The sequence below is a fragment of the Sinohyriopsis cumingii genome, chromosome 10, assembly GCF_028554795.1.
Source record: "Sinohyriopsis cumingii isolate HCF-2022 chromosome 10, ASM2855479v2, whole genome shotgun sequence".
Taxonomy (NCBI): Eukaryota; Metazoa; Mollusca; class Bivalvia; order Unionida; family Unionidae; genus Sinohyriopsis; species Sinohyriopsis cumingii.
The window spans coordinates 76,940,114-76,953,313 of record NC_142970.1 but is presented as its reverse complement, the minus strand read 5'-3'; the positions used below and the strand labels follow the sequence as shown (position 1 = coordinate 76,953,313).

Here is a 13,200-nt window from a genome sequence, read left to right as displayed (position 1 = left end):
AATCAATCTTAGCTCATGACATTGTTATTGGAGCAAAACATGAATACTCTTGCATGCTTAACACCCCCCCCTTTCTTTTTGTTAAAACTAGCATAGAAATTCAAACTAACCATCTGTCTCATGTAAACAAACATTGTATCATCTAGTTTTCATTAAATTATTTTACATCTTTTATGATAAATAATTTGTCTAATGAGAACACAATGTTTGTTTACCTGGTGCAAGAAAGCTCATAACCAGTCATTCCTGTGTCAGAAATTATCTCTTCCATGACTCCAAGAACAAAATGGCAGATTACATGAACAAAGATGAATCTTTTCAGCATTTATTGAATGAATGATGTTGCTCTTTGTGCTGATACAAATGGTATTCAAAACATTTATTTCCAAAAAAGAATTTGGTAATTTTAACTACATTCTGAGATGCTGAAAAGTTACTGAGCTTGACAGTGATTATCATGAGCTTAACAAACTATAACATGCAATCCATTTAGTTATTTGCAATGAGAATAGGAAATTCAAGTCAATGGGTTATCTTAGTTTTGCCTTCATCTACTTGGCTGAGCCTTAAATGTAACTTGGGACCAGGATTTCCTTGTCTTGATGTCCAGCACTGTGTTATTCTCCTTTAAGACAAGTATGATCTGACCTGCCTCTTTGTACATTATGGTACATCCTTTAATCTTATCTTGCCTGCTTCTTTGTATAATATGATACAGCTCTGAACCTGATCTTACCTGCTTCTTTGTACTATATGGTATATCCCTGAATCTGATCTTACCTGCTTCTTTGTACTCTATGGTATAGCCCTGAATCTGACCTCCATAATGAGAGGTAGGAGGGGGTGACCACTCTAAATGGACTGCTGTCCCAACTTGATTCATTATCTGAGGTTTTGTAGGTGGGCCAGGACGATCTGGAAATAATGTGGAGAACACAGACTTAGCTTTTTTCAAAATGGACATGAGTGGAGAGATAAAGGGCTGACAACAAAGGTGGCGCTCTACAGTTTCATATTTTGCATTGGGTTATACTAGCTGGTATTGTTCAAAGATCCTTGAATTCCCTTTATTTTTGGTGTATGATTGATGGGTGTAATATGGGTTATAGAGTATACAGCTTGGTCTTACTCCAGATGTGCATCTTTCAAAAACCGCTAGCTCCACTTGGTCATTTTCACTTCCTGAACTTTAGAGGTTAATTGTTAAAAAATAGCTTATAACTTTTTTTACATTTTATATTTTTGCACTTTCAGAAAATATTTTCTAGTCTGGCAAAATTAATTTTCCCTATTTTAATAGCTGCTAAAGATGGTGTAGTTTAGACTAATTCAGGCTGATTTTTTCAGCACAAGGAAGCAGTCATTTTAGTTAGCAGTAAGCTTAGATCATGTACAATTTCCACAAGTACAATATCCAAAGAAATGTCAGCCACATTACATAGAGGTAAGCCAACATAGATTTCCAAGACCTTTTTTTTGCTAACATTTTGTATACAAGTTATGTTATATGAGAAAACAATGAATGCAAAATACTAAAATATTGTTTAAAAATGAAACGGGTCATCAAAAGAAAGAAACCAGGAAAACTCGACTACATCCAAATCTAACAACCTTGGACAATTTTATTTGTGATTATGGAAAGAAATTAAAATGTTGAGTTTATTTCAATTTTCAAAAACTTTTAAAGACCTCATGGTGATCTGTTTGATTTTCCCAGATCTTAAAGGCCATAAAAATGCTACCTCATTTTTCCCAAACTGTCAAAGACCTTCAAAGACTGTATGAACCCTGATGCTTAAAAAATATGAAAATATATTTTCCTCTAGCAAATTTATTTTACAAGGAAGCTGCCCTTACCCATTACGGTCATTGTTGCTCTAGTAAAAACTCCTCCAATTTCACTGGTGGCAACACAGGAGTATTCTCCACTATCTGACAGTGTAACCTGGGAAATCTGCAATGAGGAAAGCAGAAGAAAAAAATTGCCGCTCAGACTCTTTTGGATAATATAATTTAGTTTATATATTTGGTTGAAATCTGTTCCTATTAAGAATGTCTTATGTTTGATAAACAGATACATGTTTGAATGACATGTGATAAAATTGGTACGATATTGTAAACACACAATTCAGAATATTACAGTGAAATTTCCCCTGAACAGCTCTGCTGTAACCCAGCTGACTGGCTAAATGTTTGGTGTTAATATGTTTGCTCTAATCTACCATGGTAAATGAACCTACTCAAGGTAAAAATATATTCATAAATATATGACCAGTTCACTGCGAGCTTAATGGTAGACATACTTAAGCTGAATATTATTGTCCATTAAACAAGGTTTTAATTGGAAGACTCATTTTGTGACATGTCCATTAATTATGGTTTTAATTAGATAACTTGTTACATGATATACCATAAAATGATATGAAAAAAGCATTGCTATTAAATTAAAACATGAACTTGTTGCTATGTGATCGGGTCGAGACACTTGAAAATTTGTAGCTATGTGATTGGGTTAAGAGAGCTTGTACATTTGTAGCTATGTGATCGGGTCGAGACAGCTTGAAAATTTGTAGCTATGTGATTGGGTTGAGAGAGCTTGTACATTTGTAGCTATGTGATCGGGTCGAGACAGCTTGAAAATTTGTAGATATATGATAAGGTTGAGAGAACTTGTACATTTGTAGCTATGTGATCAAACTGAGACACCTTGTAAATTTGTTGCTTAGTGATCCAGCTGAGACAGTTTATAAATTTGCTTACCATATGAACCTGGCAAACCGTTAAAAAAAAATCAGTGTAATCAAGTGTTACATATCTCACCTCATGACTATTTTGATGTTTTCCTCATCTGAAATTCTATTACATTTTCCCTGTCGCTGCATTTTAATGTTGCAATAAACACATCACACTATACCAAACATTGTTTAGATTTACCATGTTGAAATGTACTCATGCTTATTTGTAATGAAGGGGAGGATATTTATTGAATTATTTCAAATCTATTAAGTATTAGTTCTTCTAAAAAATATAAAGTCACAGAACTGTATTGACTGCTCAATGAATGCAGCTGTTTGATTAATTCACTACATTACATATTTAATCAATTCTTTTGTGCGTTTATTTATATATTCACCATGCAAGAATTGCACCAAACGTTTTTAAAACTTGGTGAATGGGCAAACACATGAAATTAAAAGCAGGCTTTATTCTAGCTGACGTGACTCATAAAGTGAAACTCTTTATTTAGACAATTTAAGAAATTAGTTAAATTATTTAAAATTTAGAACCATTATATAAACAACTGAGGGAGACCCCCCTGAACTATTATCACTGATTAAAATATGAAATATCCAACCAAATTATGCAAGAAAATGCCTGAATAATACCAACAATTAAAAGTTAAGATACAAAATTTACCTAATGTCAAATGATATGATTAATACTCGGAGAACTGTAATTGGAAAAGGCCCACACATGCAGTCATGTTCTGCATACAAGTTCTGGTAAGTTTATTTCAAGCATGGTGACTTGTACATTTTCTTTAATTTTTCCAATGCTGGAATATCATTGGAAATATTTTCAAACATCTTGGTGTAAAAAAGAAGCCCAATATTGTAAAAACATTTCATTTCACCCAAGGCAAAACCCTATTGAGCACTATGTAAAAAAAAATCGTTAACACAGTTGTACACAGCAAAATGTGCTACTAGTTTTACCAGTGGTGAGTCGGTGGATGACACTACAATGTGATTACTGAATATACAGTACTTGTTTTATAAGTAAAGTCAAACAAACATAAAACCTGATCTGCCATTGCATAATGTGCCAGCAGATTAGGGTCTATTTGTTCTCATTACTCCTCACAAATTACACTTACTCGGATGTGCCAGAGCATGACGTGATGAGTCTATGCAGATTGTGCATGTGATTTGGATTTTTAACGTAGCTTTAATAATTTTTCAGTCATATCACTATGATGTCTGCAGCGTGGCAGTTTATCATGGGGTATCATGCTGCAAACATGTAGCATCATGTCCCACCCGGTCACATTATCATGACATCAGGCCAACCATTCCTAACACTAACCTCTTAATGCTGAGCACCAAGACAGGCAGCTGCTAGTACCATTTTTATGTCTTTGGTGTGCTATGCAGTTCGCAATTCTACTCATAAGTGTGTAGATACAGTTTCATTCAAACACGGTCTGAAAAATTTACTCAAAGACTAGAATAGATTTTTATTCTCCATAACATTTCATAATGATGATAGGGAGATTCGCGATGTGCAATGTACAATGGTACCAAAATCTTAGGGTGTATCGTAGATTCTACAGGTGTAAAAGCTTGAAATTCAACTACTGGTGTGATCAAAAAGCGCTAAAATGTACCTGTAATGTTGCCACTCCATCCTCTCCATATGACATCAGGGTTCTTCCGTTCGGCACAATAACAACGCTATCTTTAAATTTCCACATGATGCTTGGACGTGGCCTGCCACAAACACGACACATCAGTGTAGCGGTGTCACCCGCCTGGACGGTGATACTGGTGAGAGGAGTGTGTACAGATGGTGACATTTCATACATGAAATCGGGTGAGTGGAGCTGAAATAAACACAGTGGTTATAAACTGTCACTTGAATAGTTGAGCAAATCTGAATGGTTTTCATTTAAAAGGATATGAAATGGGAAACGTGAAGAAACTCTTCAGCTGTTTTTTGGTAGTGTCATTCAATATACATTGCCAGGTGTATGGCTCTTTATCTTTTGAATTGCTGCGGCATGTTGTTTTGCTGTTGAATAGAACAGATATTTCTCAGAAATATTTTAAGAAAATCTTAAATAAACAACTCTCCTGACCCTGCTGTTTCAAAACATTTGCAAGCAAACTGAACTCTAAAAACACTCAAATCTGATAGGATCTTTGGGCAAACCTATAACCATGAAATCTAGCCATCTTGTACAGGAATACCAGTTAACATAAAATCTTGAGGTTTCATCATTCTAGGTTTATTCTGTAACTATAACAAGTTAGAATAATTGGAACAGACAGTATATACTGTTATTAGATTCCTCTATTAGCATGTTAAATTTCATATATTCTGTTATTAGATTCCTCTATTAGCATGTTAAATTTCATATGTTCTGTTATTAGATTACTCTATTAGCATGTTAAATTTCATATATTCTATTAGATTCCTTGATTAGCATGTTAAATTTCAAATATTCATTTATTAGATTCCTCTATTACCATGTTAAATTTTATATATTCTATTATTAGATTCCTCTATTAGCATACTAAATTTCATATATTCTTTTTTAGATTCCTCTGTTAGCATGTTAAATTTCATAAATTCTATTAGATTCCTTGATTAGCATGTTAAATTTCAAATATTCATTTATTAGATTCCCCTATTAGCAAGTTAAATTTCATATATTCTGTTATTAGATTACTCTATTAGCACGTTAAATTTCATATATTCTGTTATTAGATTCCTCTATTAGCAAGTTAAATTTCATATATTCTGTTATTAGATTCCTCTATTAGCATGTTAAATTTCAAATATTCATTTATTAGATTCCCCTATTAGCATGTTAAATTTCATATATTCTGTTATTAGATTCCTCTATTAGCATGTTAAATTTCATATATTCTTTTATTAGATTCCTCTATTAGCAAGTTAAATTTCATATATTCTGTTATTAGATTCCTCTATTAGCATGTTAAATTTCAAATATTCATTTATTAGATTCCCCTATTAGCAAGTTAAATTTCATATATTCTGTTATTAGATTACTCTATTAGCACGTTAAATTTCATATATTCTGTTATTAGATTACTCTATTAGCATGTTAAATTTCATATATTCTATTAGATTCCTTGATTAGCATGTTAAATTTCAAATATTCATTTATTAGATTCCTCTATTAGCATGTTAAATTTTATATATTCTATTATTAGATTCCTCTATTAGCATACTAAATTTCATATATTCTTTTTTAGATTCCTGTTAGCATGTTAAATTTCATATATTCTATTAGATTCCTTGATTAGCATGTTAAATTTCAAATATTCATTTATTAGATTCCTCTATTAGCATGCTAAATTTCATATATTCTGATATTAGATTCCTCTATTAGCATGTTAAATTTCATTTATAGAGTATCTCAAATTGGTAATGATTTAATATTGAATTTATGAAACGAGTTGAATAATGTCCAGCTTTTGTGAACCTTGACTTGTAAAAGCCAGACATTATTCAACAAGTTTCATAAGTTTAATATTAAATCATTACCATTTGAGATTCTTTTTATCACATAGTTTTTATTTCAGTAGAAATTATTTAGATAGAAAGAAGAATAAATATTTTTGGTTATTCTGACAGACGCTGTACCTTTTATTTCTTGTGCATAAAAAATAGTCCCAAACAAAGTTGAAATAGTAAAAGTAGATTATACATCTTTTGCAAACTGTAAATCAAAGAATAAGCATCCATCCAAATAAACGGAACATTTTACAAAAGACAAAATCATTTTTCAACACAAAATGTCCAATGCTTGTGATGTCACATTGTATGATATGGTACACAGCAGCATACTCTACACAGTGCCAGTGTTTACCTTGAAATGTCACATCACAACTAAACATTACATTGTCGTGATATTTTTGTGAAAAGAAGAATACTGGATGCAGAAATACACATATTTGCTGTAATGTATTTGTGACTGGATATTTGCAGTATTTGATTTGGGGCATTAGACTATAGAAGACATAAACAAATCTCTTTTTGAGTCGGATATGCATCACATATTTACCGCATCAATATGCTGTGGTTGGATAAAGTTCTGTCAGTTGGAGAGACCGGTTTATGTCTACATTCTTCTGTGAACTAAGGTGAGTTTTTTTACTTCTGTCAGTTCACATTCAAACCACACTTGTATATAGGGTGGATTCCACACTAAGATATACAGTCTTTCCACCCCCACCTGCTATCAACTGAGCAATACCCAAAGTTCTGCTTGTTGTTATTGTTCTAGTTGTGGAGGTTTTAGGCACTTTTTATGATATGTTATACATAAAACATGGGGGTGGGGTGGGGGGTGTAAATTGGCCATATTGAAATGGACAAGACCATTTTCCCCCAATTGGCTCGCGAGTTGAAACGAGAAAGGGTGGCCAAAAATGTTCACTGAAAACAAAAAATTCCAGAAGGTGGGGTTAGAAAAGTTTTCCCACAATCAGAACCAATCAGTAAAGAGAATACTGCTCAATAATTTCATGGGCTTATTAGAACCAATCAGAATCACATAAAGTGATATTTTAATGTGTGGTAATATAAAAAATATGAAACTGCACATACTATAGGAAAACAATACCTATTATGTGATAAATTCTAATATAAGATTCCTTATTAGCATGTTAAATTTCACATATTCTGGTATTAGATTCCTCTATTAGCATGTTAAATTTCATATAATTCTGATATTAAATTTGATATGTATATTCATTTGTATTGTTAATTGACTCTTCTCCATGATCATATGTTATTTATATCTGTATATCTGTATTTTGTATTTGATCTTTGTCCAAAATCAAGCTAGGGGTCTACCTGGCCAGTGACATTTATTTTGTAAACAACATAATACATAGCTAATATTTCTCTATCAATACAGATTAAATATTCAGATCATTATCAATGGCAACAAACATGTTTACCTGGATCTAATTGTAGGATATTAGTTTTTCACTTGAAAACTCAAAAACTTGTTGACAACTTTGAGTGTTTTAGAGAGGAGACTGACCTATAAAGTGGCTCTATTGTTGTGTCTTAGAATATTATACAAAGATTTTTACATGAAAAATTACAAATTCATTTGAAACAAACAATCTTATTATTTTGTGCAGATTTTAGTTTGGATGGATTTATTTATTCAAATCATTATTCACTGGAATTACAAAAGGGCTCAATAATATTCTTGGAGTAAAACATTAATTTGGAATGATAGTACAGTGTGACTGTGCTATAATATGGTGGTTAGCATCCATAAAACCAGACAATGTTATGGATTGAACAGTATTATAACCAACCAAGTCAGTTAACTGAAGAAAATGATGTTTACCGCCCAAAAATGGTGGGTGAAAATATATGTGCTTTTGAATAAATGAAGACAAACTAGTCTGAAATACACTTGTATATTGACAAGTTACATTTATATAGTTCATTCCATAGTCTATTAAGTACTGTTAATGAGAAATCAATGAATTCAAGTATAGATCACATGTTATAAAATTCATGCATCAGTCACATCCTGTTAGAAAACACAAATAGCTGATATATAAAAAATGGTATTTCTTGTTTGATCTATATCCGATTGACACTAAACTATTCACTATTATATTGTTGTCAATAGCACATGGCTATAGTTGTTTACATGCTACATGTGCATCTATTTAAATTGGCCAAGATTTTGGTCAGCTGGAGACAGCTATCATCTTGCCAAGGCTACCCAGGGAATGAGGCTATTCATAGGAAAATGAAAGCAAGTGGAAAAAATAAAAAAATGTAACAAACTTCTTTGTGAGATACCCCATCTTCAATTAACTTGAAGGCCAGATAGCTATGGTTTCAAACAATGGGAAATTTAATTTGCGTTTATGCTGCCATTGGTAGAAATTGTAAGCATAAACCGTTTTCCTGAAAAATGGAAACTTTCATGGCACAATAAACGTGTTCCAGTCACTTTGGAAAATGCAACAATCCATCAGATTCCATTGCTTTTATTTAAATTTGGTGCTGATTTCCTGTAATGAAAGGTCCTTTGTTTTTATTGCAGATTGTAGTTCAGGCTTTCTTGATGTATGGTGCATGTGTTATTAAAGTCACTGCTAAATGATAACTTTGGATGACCAAACAAATATCCAATTATTATTGCTGCAGCAACACCAAATAATTGTAGAACATTGATACTCTAAGTATCAAAGTTGATATTAGTTTAAACACAGCATTTTGTTGTCAAAATGTTTTGAGAACATGGAACCTGAGCTCATATGGGCACATCTGGTACGCTTGTTCCCAAGACATACAAGACCAAGGTGAATTAAGAGGGGGTCATTAGGATGGGTTCAGTCTCTGCCCCTCCTCTTTATATAGATGTTTTTGACCCATTTTCCATTGTTAAGGAATGAGACGAGTATAACAGTTTATCTAGATCATCCCCAACGTATATTTGACTGAGACTGGGGATCTTTATCAGTGGTGGAGCTACCAATATAGTTGATTTTGGTACAAATCCTGGTTGGCAAAGAAGAGAAATGGAATTGTAATTGTCAGTAATCAGAGATGGTCAGTGCTGATGTCAAGTCATGAGGCTCACTCTGTCTTCTTGCAGATGGCATGTCGATCAGAAACACTGTCATGAGTGTAAGGTTGTGGAAGGAAGTCTCACTTTATGGTTACACTGGGGTTTGGCCAAAGACCACAAAACACACAACAAATTCCATCTGGGCATAAAAGCAGGAGACTGGTCTCTGCAACTCAAACTAGTTAACAGGATCCAAACCGACCAATATGAACTGACCAGTAGCTGATATGATCTGACTAGTCATCAAGATGAACTGACTGCAATTGGTCACAACACAATGACCCATCAAGAATGCAAACTGCCCAGTGACTGGTGACCAGTCAGCAGACATTAACTGATGATTGGACTGGTCAACAGAAACTGACCATTGACATAATTGGCCATCAGTCTTTGACTGGCGACAGGACTGGTCATTGCCTAGTGATTGATCATTGACTGGTCAGGCAACATAGACATGTCAGAGCCTACTTTATCTGCTTTAACACCCAGAAGGGTATGGTGTAGCTCTTTGAACTCAGTATAGCATGGTGTGCTGCCATGGAAGTGTTGGCTGTAGTGCAGTTACTATCATGGTAGAGAGAAACACATTACTTTTTGAGGCATGTTTGACTTCTCCCTTGTTTAGAGGGGTAGAGGGAGGTGATCTACTCAAACAGTCACTTCTTCTAGAAGGCACTCACAGGTCTCTGAAGAAACTGGTCCCATAAGCTTCTGGGACCCAGGAGTGCTATTCTGACCTGAACAGCTAATCACCATGCAGCTATATCCTAGGGGCTCTCTAAGGGAGAAACCTGGACAATTCTGCTGAAAAGGGAGAGGGACATTTTCTTTGCTCTCTATGTGCATCTGAATTTGGTTAGATTCCAAATTTCTGTTGACCATAAATTACAAAACACACAATGATTCTTTGTGTGCATTTTGATCACGTAAGGCAATATAGGTGAGTGTCCCAAATGGTTCTTCTTGTGGCCACTGTTTGCCACAGACTGTCCCCACATTATGCTCTGAAATGAACAGTGGAAGAAAATGATGAATAATGATATTTTAATGATGTCACATGTGAACTCGCATGTTGTTTGTATGGTGTGTGCTATATACACCCCAGTGCATGAATCCATCTGTGCACAAGGTTGTTGTTGTTGTTGGGTTTAATGCCATTTTTCAGCACACGATAGGCTATATATGGCGGCTAGTATTAATGGTGGAGGAAGAACCCGGGAAATCACCAGAAAGAACCACCGACCCTCGAGAAGCTACTGGAAAGCTTTCTCACATACCCACATTAGCCGAATCCGAGACTCGAACCCACACAGACAGAGGTGAGATGGCAGTGATCCGTAACGGAGAGCGCTTTAGACCACTCGGCCACGTGGGTTGTGCACAAGGTAAAGAATAGGAACTTACCTGTCTTTTCTTGTAGTAAAGTAATTAATTAATTACAAATACACATTACAATAACAATACAATGAGAGTCACAAGAACAATTATTGACATTCAAAGGTGAAGAAAACGGATTTGATTTTTAGAAAATTAAAAACGACGAATATATAATTCCAGTATGTTAGATAAATCATTCTGCTGCTCTATTTCAAAAGGCTTTCCATAATGAATGCAATTGTTAATGAAGGGGTGGGATACAGCAATGATAAACTAAGAGGTCCCTTACAGAATCACATTCTTTAATGGTTACCAATATATAAATAGAATCAAGAGAGGATAAATGTAACACCAAGAAAATATTTGTTGAAGGAAGACTGCAATATGGTGAAGCAATAGCAACTTTAGCAAATTTTCTAAGGTCAAAGATTCAACATGCATCCATTAACATGGAATCCTGAAAAAGATGACTGTTCTGCACATGGGCATGCAAGGTGCATGAATAGACAATTTCTATGGGATAGTTCTCTACTCTGTGGGAGGATGTATTCACATCAAATGGATGAGGTTTCTCAGCATGAAAAAAAGTAATAGCTATATGCAATAGCAACAGTTAAGATATTAGTGCTAATAAAATGCCAACAATTTTGCATGCCTTCCTTGGTTGAACATTATTGGTAGATTAAACGCTGTTTCTCAAGTAAAAATTTCTCCTGTTACACAATGAATAACAATAGTCAAGTACACTGAAAATTGTAAATCAGGGTCTATGATGAATGTTTGATTACTCTGAACAAACTGCATAGACCCAGATCTGCTGGCATGCTATGCTACCTTTGATGTTCCTTCCTTAGTCCTTGGAAGTGTTCTGCTTTTTCTGTCCGTGCTGACTGGGCCAACAAAATCCGATGTTCTGGCTTTCTCTGGCTTGAACACAGGCTTCTTCAACTTGAACATTTGCCAGGTGCTCCTCCTGAAATAGATATTCCCGAATGTTCCATGCTTTCCATTTGGCCGAAATTCACTAGGATGACTAAACAACTGGAGTAGCAATTATTTTCAAATTATATGAATATCAATATGTGTTCTCTGTAATTTGTTTCGTATACTTCGACACCATGACATGGACTTCAAGGAATCCTTTCAAAACCAAAGGAAGTTACTATTTTTATTGAGATTACAGGCACTATTTAACTCCACTTTTTGTTTTCTGCAGAAAGATGCAGCCTTATGAAGGCATTTGACAAAGGACAACTTTTAATAGACAGACTGCTAAGTTTTAATGGAATCAAAATAATTAAACATTTTATCGTCATTTTTAAAAAAAATAAGGCTTTTTGTTAAACAAGATACAAAGTTTCATATATATCAGGACAAATTAGGCCATATTGACCTATATTCTGGGCATGGGGGTCACCTATTAGTATTCATGATACATTTGTGTACGTTCATTACCCTATTGTAAAATGTGCAATAGAAACTAATGAAACAAGGTCAAGATGGTAATGAGATCGCTCATCTAGCTCACATCTGCCTAAGAGCCAAATGCAAGAGCTGATGGCCAAGAAATCTGGATTAGTGGGATCCTTTTAATTTCACATGTTATGAGGAAACAAACCTGTTTTTAGACTTGTCAACTTTTGGTATCTGCATCCATATCTGATGGCACATCAGCATCATTCAGCCAATCATGAAACGGCTTATTTATATATATATCTTTCTATTTTTAGTAATGGTGGCCATATTTAATTGCAGATTAGCATATTCTCTGAAATTTTGAAGGGTCTTTAAGCAAGGATTTTATAGCAATTTTTTGTTTTTTGGAAGATTTTCCTAGTTTTAGGAACAGTAGTTGTATTTGATAGTGGATTGGCCTTCTATGTTTCAGTTAAACTTTGTCCAATTCAGTCAGTTCATTATGTTGTGAGAAATTTAAAAGTTGTTCCAGTTGTAGCAATGCATGTTTCCACAACAGATGATCAATAAAGAACCATAATGTAAGCTCATTTTAATGTAATTGGTTGAGAGTGTGTGTGTGTGTGTGTGATTTCAATTTTTAATGTAGCTTTAACAATTTTTCAGTCATATCGCTAAGATGTCTGCAGTTTGACAGTTTATAGCGATGCTTAGCACTGGGGCATCAGACATGTAGCATGATGTCCCACCCAGTCACATTATCTTGACAATAGGCCAAACAGTCCTAACACTAACTTTTTAATGCTGAGCGCCAAGCGAGGCAGCTGTTAGTACCATTTTTGTAAGTCTCTGGTATGACTCAGCGGGGGTTCAAAACCGCGCCATCCTGCTTCTGAGGTGGATGCTCTAACCACTAGGCTATCGGAGCAGTCTGTGTGGTCGAGAGAGCTAAAATCAAAGAAAATTGGTCAGTTTAAATAAATCAAACCACTGTCTTCTTAAATTCAAATGCTTGTTCAAAAAATATTTACAAGTGGCATAGGTTC

The 13,200-nt window shown here is 34.3% G+C and overlaps 1 protein-coding gene across 2 annotated transcripts in view; it reads right to left on the bottom strand.

Moving 5' to 3' along the window:
• LOC149790418 (kalirin-like) overlaps positions 1 to 13,200 on the bottom strand; it is a 536,347-nt gene that overhangs the window by 36,734 nt on the left and 486,413 nt on the right. For both annotated transcript variants that reach the window (XM_089972467.1, XM_089972468.1), the window contains 4 exons: positions 11,573 to 11,711; positions 4,388 to 4,603; positions 1,858 to 1,954; positions 781 to 915 (listed from right to left, as the gene is read on the bottom strand). In XM_089972467.1, coding sequence (XP_089828593.1) covers positions 781 to 915; positions 1,858 to 1,954; positions 4,388 to 4,603; positions 11,573 to 11,711 — 587 coding nt within the window. The remainder of the gene's footprint in view (positions 1 to 780; positions 916 to 1,857; positions 1,955 to 4,387; positions 4,604 to 11,572; positions 11,712 to 13,200) is intronic.